The sequence below is a fragment of the Osmerus eperlanus genome, chromosome 8 (assembly GCF_963692335.1).
Source record: "Osmerus eperlanus chromosome 8, fOsmEpe2.1, whole genome shotgun sequence".
NCBI classification, from domain to species: Eukaryota; Metazoa; Chordata; class Actinopteri; order Osmeriformes; family Osmeridae; genus Osmerus; species Osmerus eperlanus.
This window is the reverse complement of record NC_085025.1, coordinates 11937459-11954621: the sequence shown is the minus strand read 5'-3', so window position 1 is coordinate 11954621 and position 17163 is coordinate 11937459. Positions and strand designations below refer to the sequence as shown.

Sequence of the window (17163 nt, the reverse complement as noted above, 5' to 3'; positions counted from 1 at the left end):
AGATCACTTAACTTTGCAGTCCTACTACACTCTAAAAGGAGTGATCTGGTGAAACATGTTTAAGCGAGGATACAGAGGTTGGAGCACTTGACTGCAGATCAAGAGGTTGCAGGTTCAAATCCCCCTGTATGCTGCTTGATAAAAACATCTGCTAAATGAATACAATCACTCTAGCAAACGTGACTGTGGTGTACCTCTGCAAGAACTGCACACAAACTATTTTATTAAAGTTCTTATCATCAACTCATGTCATAAATATCACTTACCGGTAACTGAGGATAAGCAATCACACAGTTCTGGTGTTGATAAATGCATGTGACCTACTAGTAGTGTCATTACCGGGTACAGTATAAAAGGGGTGAACTCAAATACCCACAAGGAGAGCAAATACACGATTGAACGATGAAGACAGTTCTGGTTTTATCAGCGTGGCTCTGCTGTTTATCTGCTGCTCTGGTCAACAGAGACACTGAAGAGGACTTGAAAAGGAGATCGCTTCTCTCAGGCGAAGGAGAAAGAAGGGGGAACGAGATTCAAGCTCAGGTGGAGGGAAGTGATCAGCCAGTCAGGGAACAGTCACAACAGTCCTGTCAGCCTGACATCCACTCTGTGCTGAGAGAGATGAGCGCCATGATGGCAGAGCAGAGAGTGGAGATGAGACACTTACAGCTGTTGGTAAATGAACTGAAGAGAAAAGATGAAGGTATTGTATGACTCAGTCTGGTCTACACATAGTGTAGACACACATACATGTTCCCAATACAATGATGGTTTGAGAGGAGTTAGTCTAAAATGATTGTGGGTGCAAAATGGCATTTACAGTATGTGTAAAACATCTGCTTGTTCAGTTCAGGAGGCAGAGCTGGTTGCTGTGAAGGCCCGGTCAAACTTCACAGAGAGCAGAATTACAGGTATGCTATTGTATCTCCATTCTTTGGAGTTCCCTACTGTAAGTGATTTGGTAGTGTGTCTATAGATTTGTCTACATTAACTGGACAATGCAACAGAAGAATGCTGCACTACTACTTTGATCATGCTTGTCAAACTTTATTTACGATAGTATTTTGTCTTCTGTGATAGTGCAAGCAATCAAATTAAGAGCCCTGGAGGACCAGAAGCCCCATGTGGATATGCTGTTGAGAGACAAGGAAGGTACATAAATAAATCAATACATTCAATACCATTTTCTTGCTATCAATACAAGATATGGAAGTTTAATCATGCTAATGTGTGGGCTCTTTCTTGTCTTGCAGCCAAAAAAGTGGCATTCTCAGCTTCACTCTTGGCATCAGGAGCTGGAAACACAGGACCTTTCAACACTCAAACCACCCTGGTCTTCAGACATGTCATCACTAACATCGGGAAGGCTTATAATCCCAACACAGGTACTCTACCATTTGACAGAGAAGTTGTAGACCCCTGGCAACAGAAATAGTAATATTCTTATATATGATATATTATTTATTTTTTACAAAAGGATGATAACCATTAACATAAATACAAAGTATTTACAGTTTTTCTCTCCATCTTTTGTAGGTTTCTTCACAGCACCATTGAAAGGTGTCTATCACTTCCAGATAAAAGTGTATGGAGATGGAGGTATACACCCTGTAAATGCTGTCTTAGTAAAAAATGGCCAACCCATTGTTATAGCACACGGTCAGCATTCAAGCGGTATTGTTAACTCATATAATAGTGCCTCACTGCTGCTGGAGGAGGGAGATGTAGTCTATGTACGAATGTGGGGGAACACATGGGTATATGATAACGGAAATCACCACACAACTTTTAGTGGCCATCTGCTTTTCACCATCTGATGATGAAGGGATGATTGAAAGACCTAAAGGGATACTGGAGACTAAAAGAATCAGCACAAACAACAATAATAATGCTGTTATACATTCTTGACTAAGACCTGTAGAGAGAAATTACATGTTTTAGTTCACTTGTCTTGTTGCTATGAATGTTGTTGGGTTACCAAAAATGAGATGTTAATATTTTTACAATTAAATTGTTTGGATTTAAGTTTGATTGTATTAATCAATAATGTTGAGAAAGATATGGACACGGCTGAGAATTAAACAAGCAGTGATAAACAAAGTCCAAAGGATGGTGTGTGCTTTGTCTCAGTCTTCAGATGACAGCTGAAGGCATGTGGGTTAGATCACTTAACTTTGCAGTCCTACTACACTCTAAAAGGAGTGATCTGGTGAAACATGTTTAAGCGAGGATACAGAGGTTGGAGCACTTGACTGCAGATCAAGAGGTTGCAGGTTCAAATACCCCCGTACATTACTTAATATAAAAATCCGCTAAATGAATACAATCACTCGAGCAAAACCATCTCCATGGAACATTCTCCAGACTTAAAAAAACTCCAAAAAAGAAACAAACAAACAAACAAACAATCTATGTGCATCAGTGTAACAGGCTATCGTGCTAAATGTGCAGCATGCCAACTGATGCACTGACCTACCAGGCCCTGCTGTGGCCTGGTGAGACCCAGGACCCAGTCTCACACCCTGGGGCCAGTCTCACACCTAGGACCCCATCTCACACCCAGACCTGTGGAGAAGGATGAGACTTAACTGCCACTCTAGATTAACCATGACAACACTCTAGACCATGTATGTGGAACCCAGTCATTCACTTGCCTGTAGGTATATATCATTTTGAATAATTTTCACACACACAAAAAAAAAAGGTTGTGTTCCCCTACTGAGACCGTACTGTTTTTAAAAAGGTAAATGTTTGTGTTTTTTTTAAGAGCGTAAATGACTCCATATCAATAATTAACGCAGCAAGCCTGTCCATATGGACGCCTGGTATCGTAGTGTACGACTGACACATCTCAAGCTTGACCAGGCACGCCTGACCACATCGCCACAGCAACAGTGTGAAGCCCACAGAAGATTCACAGAGATGTGCTTGTTCAAGGACATTGTCTCTCTTTCATGTAGTACACACCTAATTGGATGTTTAACTCGGGTTAAGAAAATCTGGAATTAAAGTCCTGAATTAAATGTTTTAATTATTTTTAATTAAAACATATATTAAATACACCTTAAATAACACATGTAATATACAGGTGCAATAAACAGTCATAGACTGCACACTATAGACACTATACAGTCTGGACAATATAAACTTTAAAACATTGACATAATCAGAATTGTTTCCTGAGGCCAAGGTGGTGAAGGGAGTATTCGTCTGGAAACCTCTATACACACCCATTTCCTCATCTGAATAGCAAATGTTTCTCTCTGATGATTTGACTCACCCGACAGTGCCTTTCCATGGCTGAAGGCATCACATTTCTACAACGTGTTCAAACTAACACAGGAGTGTGTCGTATCTAAACATTTCTCCTCAGTGGATTGCAACGCGCTAACAAGTTCACGGTGTTCTATTGTACGTGTCTGTTTTCGGATGATATGTAGCAGACAAGAAACTAAACGGACAAAGTGTGAATCCGCACTGGAAACCCGAGGTCAGATGAGTATCCAGGAGGAAGAACAGGGTCTTGAAAATGGGAGAAAGGGAGGGAGAACTACAGGAAACCGGTGACTCCTTAGGAACATCCAGTACGAAAAGGCCATCTCATCATCATCATGACATCATCATGACATCATCATGACGTCATCATGACTTCTATCCTCTTCTTCCTCTTTACAAATAACTCCAGCATAGTCCTGAATGATGTGACAGCTCATTATGCTCAGATGAGCTAATAGACTGCTATTCAAAAGATAATGCTATTTAAAAAAAACTTCAATTAGCCTATTCAGAATGTGCAGATTTATTGCATAAATCTTTGCTGACATTTTTACACTTGTGCTAATGTTTTACGCCTAACTGTTCCCCTCCATGAATATGACGAAACAAGAATTGGAAAAATAGCTTGGGATAATGCAGTGTCACAGCAATATCTATACAGATAACATATCCACTGTTAAATGTCTGTTTGTGCTGTGTGCTTGCGTGTTTTGGCAGGTGTGAAAGAATGAAAATGATGTGACCTTTTAGACACCTGCTTGCCACCCAAAGTGAGGGATTGTATCAGTTAAGCCATTTTCCCTCGTTAAGGTTGGGGGCCGTTTTATTGTGTTGAACTGGATGTAGCCTACTGTCAAAACACAAAACACAGTAGAGGTAGCACCTTTTGAGACTATCCTTTTGACAATCTACAAAATAGTACTGTTAGGGATCACTTGGAATCCGACACACACCATCGCTAGCCAAAACAGTTTTACCCAACAAGTTAAATATGTGTTTTTAACAGTGGCAAAAACTCATTCACTTGAACAGGGAGGGGCAAAAGAACTTTTCAGATCCCATGGGTGGCTCAAATCTAGTTACACAGCTGTATACTGACTGCCACTTGAGCTTGCACAAACATACACAGGAAAAACACGCCATGTACATGCACACGCACAAAAGGGACGTCCGTAAACGCAAAACATACACGCAAAACACGCACATGATGTAACTCAGCTCCACACAACCTTCAAAAACGCAAAAAAAAAAAAAAAACACCCACACGCTGGCGACTGGGGCTCCAGTGTCCCAGTTCTCTCCCTGCCTCTCCAATATCAGCTGCTGCTTCCCTGCTTCTCACTGGGGCTGTCAGGAAGCTCAACAAACAGGCACATGTGTGCTGGCCTCAAGCCAGAGTGTGCCTGTGTGCTTGCGTGTGTGTGTGGCGGTGCTTGGGGAGTTGAAGCAGGGTCCCGGTTTGTTTACCCCTTTTGGCTTTTGACCTCTCCCCATGCCCTCCAATCCATCATGGTGGTGCATGTTTGTGTGGCCCGGCTACTGTGCATATAGGGGAGATATGGTGACCACCTAGGCACAGCGCCACTTGCGCTCAATACAGTGGGTTTGTGAAGCGTGTTTTGAATCATTTGACATCTTTATCAGAGACGACGAAAATAATTGTATGAATGAATTGTAACATAAGCACACTTGGCAGACGAACAGAAAGCCGACTTAATTGTAAAAGTGGGATGACTGCTGTGGAAAAAGTGAAATGAAACTGTGCAAGTCACTACAAGACATATGTTTGAAACACCTGGCTTTCCACTCCCTATTAAATGGGAGTAGAAAGACATGTCAACATTTTATTCAAATATCACACAGACACATGCTCGCATACCAGCACAGACCTACCTCTATAGAAATTCAATCATTACAAAAAATCGATTACATTTTTCCTTCCCAACCAATCACCATTTGTAATGAAGGAACACAATGGGAGTACATTTATTGTCATTTGTTTGTGTAATGTGAGTCAGATGAACTTTACTGGGCCAGTGATCATAATATTGTTTGCACGTTTGCATTATTTAAGTAGAAGTAAAAAGGTATTTCAAAAGGTTCTCTGATCTAGTCTGTTCCCAGGTCCCTTCAAGACCTCACTATGCTCAACTGTTCCACTAATGGATGATATGGCTTTAGAGTAAAATATTCATAGAAGTTGTGAACTTAACTATTTAGAATGGCAACAGTTGGGCGGATAAATATATTTTTCTTGCAAAAATGAGTCACAGGAGTGTTTAAATGTTTAACTTTCCCCCCCCATTGTGCATGCCAAAACAGGTTGTGGGAAACTTCACGGCAAAAGGATTCGGCAAGAAGTTTAGACCTGTCAGCTACGCGACATCACCTACATTCCTGAAACATTCCAATAAAAAAATTCTAACAGGATGAATATCTCAATTTCCCCCCCTTTACTGTCATGAAAGTACAGTGCATACCGTGTTTTAAATACATTCATTATCAATACCATTTTCAAACTTGACTTTCATGAGTCAACATAATAAAACATTTTTGAACGTTAACTTAGTGCCAACTCTGATTTCTCAGTGAAGGATTGTTCCCAGTGCTCACAAAGCTGAAGCAGAAGCCTTAAAAAAATAAATTAAAAAAAACACCAACAGGAATGGAAACACGATGCAGACAAACATGCACAGTTGCCTCGGAAAGCCCTCCGGCTGCTCCTCTCTCTGTGGCACCAGTGTTTGCTCCTGCCAAGCTGGTGCCCACCACCCATCCATCAGTGAGAGGAGACCTGAGCTATGCCGCAGTGCCCATGGGGACGCTCCTGTGCCAGCCATGCAGTGCCCGCCTTTTCCCACCCAGCCAGCGCTCCATGGACAGGCTTCCGGCCTTCCACCAGCCACGGACGCCAGCTGCATCTTGCGTGACCCCCCCTCGTGCCAGCTTACAGAACCATAAGGGATGTGTTCTCCACCAGCATCCTGAGACCCAGCTGCCTTCTCGATTGGATGGTCAAAGAGACACATTCATAGATATACAAATACTCGCATGACAGATGGAGATGACGTTGTCATTCCCTTAAAGTGCAAGCTGGGCCTTGTCATCCACCAAGGTTCCTTAATAAATTTTTGTTTTGGAAGCAACTGAACAGGTGGCAGAGACGACGGGCATCCATTCACATGAAAAGGTACCAAGGACAGATTCAGAAGCGGAACTTAAAAAATAAATAATAATAATCTTCACCTCTACGTTGTGCACATGATCCCGTGTCCAGTCCCTTAGACCCCTCGGGTCATTACCGAACGTCTAGAGGTGCGCTGCCTATAGTATAGTGTTTACCTGTTGTTTGTTTGCCAGAGAGCAGAGACGGGACACGCTTACAGACACACACACAAAGCAGACGTCCTTGACTGCCTGGAGCCACTCCAGGAATCTGGTGTCGCCTTACTGTGGCAGTCTGAGAAGGGAAGGACAGTGCAGCGCATGTACGTAGGTCAAAGGTTAGGGTGAAGGAACGTCTGGTGACATGTTACATGTTCAGCATTCATGTCAAAAAAGATAATGGTATTTATATTGACCTTCCACAGCCTGTTTTTCTTAACCCTCGTGCTGCCTTCGGGTCACATGACCCAAAGGTTCATAACGAACCATCGTTGTGTTTACCCAATTTTACCCAATACAAAAACAAATAAAAATAATTTTCTTTTAACCTTCGCAATGTGGGGGGTCTGAGACAGCCCAACGGTTAAAAGAAAATGCTTCACTTTGTTTTTGTATGCGGTAAAGTTGTCGCAATACGACGGTGGGTCACAATGACTGATGGGTCAGAACGACCCGAAGATAACACAAGGGTTAACTACAATGTACATGCTTGACATTTATTTTATTTTTTTCATTTTTAAGGATCCCCTAGTAAAGTAACTATGCTCAACTATGAACAAAGCTCAACTTGACTTCGATCAAGTCAAGAGTTGCATTTCAAAAGAATCCATTGATCTTTTTTATCCTTTTTTATCTTAAGGATAAATGTACACCTAAATAACCTGCTCAAATGCTTGAAGTTCAGGACCAGAAGGCGGGATATTTATGGTTAAGACTGTTTCCGAGTAATAGTGTTCAGTTTGTGATGATTTTCTACGTACATAGAGAAATACAACACTAAATATCAGACCATCAAAGAATGTTTCCAACACAAACAACATCTGCATGTTTCAAATGACATAGAAAGGCCATACTTTTAGATGGGAGGCTGGGGATTATTTATTTCTATATGTATGATTTAATTTGGAATATTATCAAACTTCCCTTAACTAAAGAAGTGAATAGGTATGACCTGAAACGATTGAGGGAACTACAGACATGTTATCCATTCAAGGAGGCCCAACGTGTAATGTAACTTGCATTACACGGTGTAACACACACATGGTGAAACTAAAACCTAGTGTTGACTGGATTCTGAAATAGACCCAGTCAATTCCGAGGCACTCAGTTCCATACAGGTCTAGAGCATGAACAGTTTTTCTGGCACGATATCTATCAATATTGACAGAAACCTGACACTTTTCTGTAGGATTGCTCTTTTGCATAGACGGCATTTCTGCTTCTTAACTCCACGTATTATATAGATGTAGATTCCCTGACAATCCAATTTTTTTCCCCACCATCATCTTTGTCCATATCCATCTGCAACCCCATAGTCTTCACTGTGAGACGGACTGATGGTGACTCTTCCGCTTCCTCTTAGACGTGTAAGTCGATCCGGTCTTTCCGACCGAGGATGGTCCCATTAGCGCCAGGGGCAACCACGGGAGACGGGAAGGACTCCGCCCCGCGTCAGAACATTCACACACCATGAAGCCAGGGGAAGGGGAGCTCTGCCATTGGTGGAGCTCTGATCGGCCCAGGACTGGAGAGGGGGCGTCATTGGAGGGATGGAACCAGTAATCAAAAGATTCAGGAGGGAGGGAACAAATCGATCTCTAGGTCATCCTTATGCCTCTGCTGAAGCAAGGACAAAATGTAGCAAGTTTTTAGCTGGAACAAAATGGTTTCTTGCAGTACATGATGATTCGATTGCAAGATGTGTGCGGTTACTGTACTTGCTATGGAGTCATGGTTAATATATTTTGGGAATATAGTTAAGCTGAGGAAACCATTGGAGCACTTCAAAACCAGTTATTTGTTATGTTCAGCAACAAATGCATCTGAAACGAAGACTAAGTTATGGAAAATGAACTCCTTTACACCTGAAATTATGTTCAGCACGCATTGCAAAAATAGACTAATTCCACTCTACATTACTTAGGATCCAGCCCTATAGCATACCAGTACACAGCATGCTATTTCAAGACATCAAAATAAACTACTTTTAATAAATAATTTATTTTTCTAAGATCAAAAAATCCATTAAATTAGTAACTTAAGCTTTTTTTCTTCTTGTACAAAAACATGTTAGTTTTTTTGTTTGTTTTTTCGACGACTGCCTCTTGAACTTCACTAGCTTCCCCCCCCCCCCATGTATGCATATCCAGCTTTTTTAAACCAGCTGTCTGAGCATAGTGTTTGAATTTTTATCTTTATTTTGCGGCGTCCCATTTTAAGGAAACACGGTGGCTAAATCAGACAAGGACTTGAACGGCAAAATTAAACAAAACAAAAAAAAATAAAACACGAACAAAAATCTGTCACTGCCAACCTCTGAGGTAAGTAATTTTGGATTGAGTCGGTACCTCAAAACACGACTGGATAATAACAAAACATTGTTCCCTTCATTAAAGCCTTGAACCAAAATACAGGCTGGAAGGCAGATGTGGACAATATTGGTACATTACTTTTACATGGTTTGACAAACTGGCATCCACATACTGTACAAAAGCCAAGAGGATTTAAGAGAGTCCATTAATGTATTTTTCTTCCAGAAAACTCCATGACAGCAAACTGAGACAGGGAGAGAGCTTTACTGATGCAAAAGAAACATGCCACAATTACACCACACAATTTTTTTGTTACTTTCCTTAATTGTCAAAACAAACCAACAACAACATAAAAAAGATGACTGTTGATTACACAAATATGCATTACGCGACCATTAAGGCACCAACAATAAAAGTTTTGGGATGGGTTTAAAATTCTCAAACGGTTCATACTGTAGAAAATATTCTTTTTTGTCAATACTTTAAATGTGGTGACTATCGCCTCGAGTAACTTGCCAAACTGGGTAGCCATTTTCTGTCTTGATCGAATGACATGAATGCACAACTGCAAGACGTAAAACAAAACAAAAAAAAAGAGTTATTTGAACTATTGTGACTCAGAGTGACTTTGCAAATAATCATTGAGTACAAACATGACTGAAAGAAAATTGTTCAGAAAGTAAACAACATAATACAATACAGAAATTCAACAATCAACATCATGATGGTAATTCTGTTGCAAATGCACAGCATAAACCATAATGCTTGACCCATAAAAACAGTATAGGGCATTGCTTTATGTTATAGCATTCATATGTGTACTTATGTATTTATAACGCACATCGAACGACTTGCTCACCATCTGGCAAGTGTAATAATCAGTTCACACAGGGGTTAACATAATATAGACAACTGTAGTATCTATAAAGAAAGTTTATTAACCCCTGATAAACCCTTCATAAATCCATTACAGATGGTACCCATACGCAGATGCTTTTAACAATGGGGCACTGGATCTTCGACTATGAACGGTTATAAAACCTCCCTGTCAAATGGCATAAATAAAAGGAATGGCATTGTAAAAAAAATTAAAAAGAATCCAAATAATAATAATAATTATAATAATAACAATAATATTAATAAAAATGTGACTTTTAAATTACTAAATTCAAATATACACAGCGACTCCTTTAGTATATACATGTATGTACAGATTGATTTATTTTTTATTTTATTTTCTTCTAATCAAATACCTTGAACGGTGTTTGGTGTGAGGGGGTGGAATTTCCTAATTCACACCTGCTCCCTTTGACCGAGTTCTAACCACAGGGAGGTCAAACGAAGCAGTGACACTTGGGAGTAGGAGGAGACTCACTGAAAGGCACTTGCTACCAACTCAAATACTGCAAAAGTCTTAAAAAGAGCTTTCCGCCAAGAAAACCGAGAGACGGGAGAAAAAGAATGGAAGGCCACATCGTAGGCACTGGGGTTCCCCCCCCCCCCCGCCTCACCTCGAGCACACTCCAGGGCCGCGAGCTAAGGCTGGCGCGGCACGGCCGCACGTAGACAGGCTGGTGTGCCAAGGTGCGACGGAGAGAGGGGTGGGTTTGCCGTGGTCATCACGGTCGGTCACCCAAAAATATTTCCCCTAACCCCCTTTTAACTCGCGTTCTCCACGCTGAGGGAGACCGTTCGGAATCAAATAAATCCACAATCATCTGTAAACAAAAAACTTCTTTATAAAGGTTCTCTTTTTTTGCCTCCATTCAGACTTTTCTTCGTTTTTTTTTTCAAACGGTACATTTCAAAAGGACTGGAGGCCTATGAAGTAATACATCATCTGTACATAAAAAAATAAAAACGCTAATGTCAACTAAAGCCAAAAATCGCCTTTTGCATCCAGAAAGTATCTTACAGATGACAGCAACAAAACTGAAGTCAAACCAACTGGTTCTCTTTTAAACGCAAAAAAGTGTTTGTCCTCTTTCTTAGTAGTTCAAATGTCCTCTTTTCGCTTAAGCAGTGGAGCGAGTCTGTTTACACACAATGATCTTTGAGGTCTTGGCCGCCAATGGCGGCGTTGACATTTTTCCAGCGGTTGTCTTTTGGGCTGTAGGTGGTCCGGTGAGGTGCTTTGAGGGGCGAACTGGAGCTCTGCGTGGTGCAGATCACGACCACTTTGGACTGCGCGTCATTCTTAGAGTACTTACAGACAGGCCTCTTCCCAGACTCTGCCCCTCCATCCTCCAGCTCCACCTCCAGCTCTCCCTCAGTCTCCTCCTCCTCCTCTTCCTCCCCTCCGTCACACGTCCTGTAGGGGGAGCCCATGAGCTTCTTGCGCTCCTGCTGGGCCTCCCTGTTGTTCTCTTTGAGCTGCTGCTGCTGCTGCTGCTGTTGACGCCCCGCCACGGGCCGCAGGGGCTCCCATTGGTTGTTGACGCTCTCCTCGGCGGTGGCGCGCGCCCTCCTCTCCCGCCCTTTTCGGCGCTTGCGAGTCCACCACACGCAGACGATGATGCAGAAGAGCCACAGAATGCAGAACAGCCCGCAGAGGATGGGCACCAGGTAATCTAGGAGACCCCAAAGATGGATGGAGAAAGAGAAGCCAAAAGGAACAGAAAGAGAAGAGGGAAGATGAGGAAAGCGAGGGAACGACAAAAATAAATAGAGAACGGGTTTCAAAATCATTGAGCACTGCTTTAAAACACACAGACAGACACTTTCAAATGATCTTTTTAAAGCAAAACGACATAGTCAGGCTAGACGTGCACCCGTAGCACAACATTGTGTCTCAGCTCCTGAGCAATAAATACCATTTAACTTGTAATTAGCCCTGTTAGTCAACAAAAAATCCTCAGGAGTGAGAACTTAAACTAAGGGGCAGGGCACTCAAAGTCTGTCTTCTCAGAAACACAACATATGAGACACTCAATTACAAGGCCGCCACAGCAGTTACCATGTTTTACGACCGTCATAACTGGTTCCGCTAAATCACTACAGCACTCGGGACATAAGAAATTAGAGAGAGAGCCAAGAACCGAACCCTGGGGGTTTTACTCACCGGCAGAGGGGGGCATGACCTGCGTTTCCACTTTGACCTCAATGACGGACAGCATGACGGTGCTGTTTTGGCGCTTGGAGAGCGCGCCGACGATGGCGCTGGCCGTCTCCTGGATCAGACTGTGATCGGGCTGCTCCTCAGGCTGGAACGACTGAGGAAGGAGGGAGAAGAAAGAAGGAGAGGGTGAAAAAGTGAGGTGAACGTGTGGGGAAATGGAAAAACAAGAGTGTATGCAAGTCAAGTGTTACGGGCTTGTTGAACAATCCCAACAGTTGAAAAGATGAACTACCGCTGTCAACGATGAGTATTTCCTCGACCGTACTGACCGCGAAAATTACGGGGGGCAAATACTTCATATTCCAACGTGTCATTCCAGGAGCACACTTACTATGGCCACCTCTACCGTGTTCTGATCGGAGTCAGACAGCTCGCACAGCAGAAGGAGGGCGTGGTCTTTGGCTAGGCTCCGAGTGGCTTGGAGATGCCTCAGCTCCGAGCAGATGTTCTCGACGGTCGTACCCTGGGGGGGGGGGGGGGGAGACGCAAACACAAGATAAGGCGGAGAAGGGCCGTGTCCCGACACCGCCACGAAGACGGCTAAAGATGGCACGTGACCACTGTGGATGAACCCCGCACGCGAACCCGCGCGCTACACACCGCTGGAACTTTAACCCGGTTGAAAACGAGCGAGATGCGAGCGCAGTCGTTGTCCAGGTGCCCGCTGTTGGGCCGGCACTTGGTGGGCACGGCGGGTGGAGGAGGGGAGGGGTCCGGCAGGGAGCAGACCCCCCATTGGTGGCAGGGGGGAGAGAAGCAGGTGAGGAAGCCATGCTCCTGGCACTCGCGCCCACCGGGGCACGGACGTCCCTGCTGCTCGGCGCCCCGGGACGGCAGCTCCTGGAGAAGGCACAGTGGACGGCCGCACAGGACCTGGGGGTGGGGGGGCAGAGGGAAGGGGTGGGGGGGGGGCACATGGTTCTCCGTTAAGGGGGTGGGTCGATTTGGGCCAGTGACACTACTGTCGTGAGAAGTTCAAGTAGGAGACAACCAAAAATCGTGACAGGGATTACAGTTTGAGTCGATACAGAGATAGCGCGAAAGAAAGAAATGATAGATTTCCTTGATGCAGTCTTCAGTGAGGAAGGGAGCGGGAGAGAATGAACAGTATATCGAGTGCCCAAAGGGACATAGGTGTAATGTTACCTTGGTACACTCCACGTTGCCATTGACGCAGTGGCAGTTGTTACACTCTTCCTCCCATCGACTACCGTGGGGAAACTGCAGGCCAGCGTAGTGGCAAGTCTTCCCTATACCTATAACTACAAACACACACACACACATCAATTGGGAAACTTCAGTAAACTCTACACACACACACACACACATAGGTGCACAAGACTGTTTGAGCATGTGAGATATGAGGGCTGTAGAAAAAAAAAAAAAAACTCACACTCCTGGCACCTGGCGCCAGTCCGCCCCAGCGGGCACAGACAGCGGTAGCCGTTGATCTCATCCACACAGGTGGCGCCGTACGCACAGGGGGAGGACTGGCACTCGTCTATGTCTGGAGGAGGGACCAAGGCGAGGAGATTTGCATTCAATACCACAATGGCACTCGAACGGATAGCGCAAGTTGCAAGTTAAGACAATGGCAAGCTCGACTAAAAACATTCCACAAACTCTTTGGGTGCGGGGGGCTGCGACTCGTTGCTTTCCTCAGAAATACATTTGGGCGTTTTCTTTACCGAAGGACACAGCACAATAACGGTTCCGTCGCTTGAGGACGGACGGGCTGGTGGAGAGTTCTGAAGGCTGTGATTTGGAAAGCATTCAGGATGTGTGAGAAAACTGGCGTGGAGTAAAGTTTCGAGACAGCCGAAAGGCATTTCAGGGTCACTGAATGATTCACTCTGGTTTTATTTCTTCCCCACGTGTGTTTGCGAGACACAGAAGGAGAATGAGAAGGAATGACCTCTATATAGAAAGGGAGGTCAAGGGGTCAGGCAAGGGAGGGGGGGGGCGGGGGGGGACATCCTGGTCTAATGTTTAGGTGTGGAATTGGGTTCTAGAAGGAGTGCGTGTGGAATACTCACTGATGCGGCAGTCGGGTCCGGCAAACCCCGGGGCGCACTCGCACCGGAACCAGTTGACGCCATCGACGCAGATCCCGCCGTTGTAGCTAGTCAGCGAGAAAGGACGAGAGGAGACCTTATTAAACCCACAGCTGTCCTGAGACGCATTCCTTCCCGGATCAGTGGGACAAAGGAAAGCGCGTGTGTTTGTGTGTGAAAACTAGGTATGCGAGTCACAAAGGCTCGATTCCGCTCATCAATACCGCCCCAACAGGCCTTTCAAATGCTAATGGAACTGCGATTCCCTCCTCCACACTCCCTCCCTCCCCCCTACGACCCCACCCTGTGTCCTGTCCTGTCCCCCCCCCCCCCACCAGGTCACTGGAGAAGAATGACAGTAAGGAAAAGGGGGGAGGAGAAGTCACTGTCTCTCCTTTCCTCCACGTCCTTCTCTCTGGGGGATGGGGGGGGGCGGGACAGGACTCTTTTAGGACCGGAGATCTCATTGTGTGTGTGTCTGTCCCCCCCCCCCCCCCCCATCACCCCCATTCATTTCAACCCAGCCCCCCTGGTCCCCTAGGTTGGATTTGGGGATGATTTAGGAACACCTACCCCCTTAGTCTTCCCACCACCCCATAAACCCTGAGCCATATCCGCTGTAGAGGGCCTCTGTGTGCGTGGTTGAATATGTGAGAGTTGACACCACCATGGGGTGGTGTCAATGTGGCGAGTTGAACAGCAAAGGGGAGGAGCTGAACAGAGAAGGGAGGGAAGGATGAGGACCGTTTAAGACCGTTACATACCATGGGTGAGGGTTGCAGTCATCGGTGTCTGTGGAAAGGGGGAAGAAAAACAAATATTAAAACATATATACATAAACAAATCGAGATATTTATGGAATTTCATTTTTACGACTAACTATTCCGTGAATTGACTCCATGGATTTAGGTGTCGAGTTTGACAATAAGTAGCTACTCTGGACTAGGCAACACCGGTGACCGTGGTGGGACTGAAATGGAGCACTCACTGCGGGCACAGGCGGGGCCCTCCCAGCCCTCCTTACAGATGCAGGTGAAGGTGTCTCCGCCCCCCACACAGGTGCCCCCGTTGGAGCACGGGCTGGATGCACAGGTGCTGATTTTGGCTAACGTGGGAAGGAGATGGAGAAGAGGACAGCTAAGCGTACAAAACTCAAAATGGGACAGGTCCGGGACTATACTTTGAGAAACAAACGCTAATGGCCTGAAATACACAAACAAACACACACACATACCTGTGTTGCAGGTGCTGCCACCCCATCCTGAGGGGCAGGCACAGCGGAAGGCGTCTCCGTGGTCGTAACAGGTGCCCCCGTTGCTGCAGGTGCTCGCGTCACATTGGCTTTCGCCTGAGGTAAAACCGCAAGGAGTTAAAACACACGTTTTACACACTACAGAGGCTCTACAGACATTTCCATTTCACACGTGGAAGTACACTTTCACGAAAACGTATGAGTACGCGAGCCCAGGCACAGATGGAAAAAGACACAGAGCTACCTTTGTATTTGAAACAACGAATCAGGACAGTCGACTCACGAGAATGGCAGGTTTTTCCTTTCCAGTTGTTGCTACACTGGCAGTAGAAGTCATTCACCAGGTCCAAGCAGAGCCCTCCGTTCTTGCATGGGTTGTGCCCGCATTCGTTCACATCTGGAGGAAGAGAGATGAAACAGTGTGCGGTTAGCAAGGTGTGTGTGTGTGTTCAAGCAGGTCGACATTAAAAGGAGGAGTCACAGATTAGAGGTTAGGCCAACTTTTGATACTTCATCTAGCTGTCTTAGAGAGAGTCGTTTCCCTGGTAAGCAGTCTTAGGTCGCCATTTAAGTCGTCGTCTTAGTCGCCGTGCCCTTTGAGGCCGCGCTTGCAGACCGAGTCGACAAAAAGAGCTATGTTTGGAGCGCAGAAGAGTCGCTTTAGGGGTCAGGAGTCTTTGCGTGGTCAACCCTACGGACCTCGGTCCTCTGAGCCAACGTAGCTGTACCTGAACCATCAAAGCAACGTGAAGCACTTGACAGTGTGACAATAGGAGGCAGAGGAGGACGAGGGCCGACTCACCGAGGTCACACAGTCGGCCCTCCCAGCCGTCGGGGCAGAAGCACTGGAACGAGTTGATGCCGTCGATGCAGGTGCCGCCGTTGCGACACGGCTTGCTCACGCAGTCGTTCACATCTGGTGCCAGCACAAAACGGGGCGATAAGAAAAGACCGTTAGGATCAGAGGACGGAGGGGGGGGGACAGCAGGCGGCGAGGAAGAGGCAGGAGCGGGACGTACTCTCGTGGCAGTAGGTTCCACTGAATCCCGGGTCGCAGGCGCAGGTGAAGTTGCCGTCCGGCTGGCTGATGCAACGCCCCCGGGGGCCGCACACGTTGGACGAGATGTGACGCACCCCCTCTGCCGTCTCATTGGTCGCCACAGTGATCGTGCAACTGTCAATTACTGCAAGGGGGGGGGGGGGGATTTAATCCTTGACATCATTTCCAATCTGGTTTAACTAACAAGCAATAAAAATGCAACTGACTCGCCATTTCAAGAAACCGTTGAAAGTATACAAGTACACCATTTAGCTAATATCTACAATGCTGCGGTTACGGTTTCTTAAACACCGCTGGTCACACCAAAAAAACGTTTTCCAGAGGAAACTACGTTCATAATGCTCTTCATGGCGGGCTGCTAAGTGGTGGGCACCTTGGCAGGGGGTCGTCCTGCAGTGGTCCTTGAGGTCCAAGCAGGTTTTGCCTTCGTAGCCCTCGCGACAGGCGCAGTAGAAGTCCCCGACCAAGCTGTGACACGACGCCTCGTTCTCACAGGGGCTGGGCTCGCACGGGTTAGAGGGGGACCAGCTCGGCACCTGGAGGGGGACCAAGGAGGAGGTTCAATCAGGTGGCCCCAAAAACAAACAAACACTTGAAATATGTGATTTGGTCATTCTGTCATTTTTTGCTCATGCTGGTTGTTGAGCATCATCATTATCGTTATTCTCATGGCTCAAAATGATTAATTAGGATTAATACACACCAAA

At 45.5% G+C, this 17163-nt stretch overlaps 2 protein-coding genes across 3 annotated transcripts in view; one reads left to right on the top strand and one right to left on the bottom strand.

The window, feature by feature from the left end:
• The first annotated feature begins 382 nt into the window (after positions 1–382).
• LOC134025221 (uncharacterized) lies at positions 383–1862 on the top strand. Its single transcript, XM_062468119.1, has 5 exons — positions 383–703; positions 849–911; positions 1081–1152; positions 1254–1385; positions 1537–1862. The coding sequence occupies exons 1-5, from the start codon at positions 403–405 to the stop codon at positions 1815–1817; spliced, it is 849 nt and encodes a 282-aa protein (XP_062324103.1). The 5' UTR covers positions 383–402; the 3' UTR covers positions 1818–1862.
• A 7355-nt stretch (positions 1863–9217) lies between these two features.
• Positions 9218–17163, bottom strand: part of jag2b (jagged canonical Notch ligand 2b) — a 34901-nt gene continuing 26955 nt past the window's right edge. For both annotated transcript variants that reach the window (XM_062467367.1, XM_062467368.1), the window contains 14 exons: positions 16830–16992; positions 16416–16580; positions 16199–16312; positions 15680–15793; positions 15379–15492; positions 15133–15249; positions 14909–14936; positions 14127–14212; positions 13484–13597; positions 13237–13352; positions 12691–12963; positions 12422–12553; positions 12034–12184; positions 9218–11542 (listed from right to left, as the gene is read on the bottom strand). In XM_062467367.1, the coding sequence (XP_062323351.1) occupies positions 11010–11542; positions 12034–12184; positions 12422–12553; positions 12691–12963; positions 13237–13352; positions 13484–13597; positions 14127–14212; positions 14909–14936; positions 15133–15249; positions 15379–15492; positions 15680–15793; positions 16199–16312; positions 16416–16580; positions 16830–16992 (2220 nt within the window). In that variant the 3' untranslated portion in view covers positions 9218–11009. The remainder of the gene's footprint in view (positions 11543–12033; positions 12185–12421; positions 12554–12690; positions 12964–13236; positions 13353–13483; positions 13598–14126; positions 14213–14908; positions 14937–15132; positions 15250–15378; positions 15493–15679; positions 15794–16198; positions 16313–16415; positions 16581–16829; positions 16993–17163) is intronic.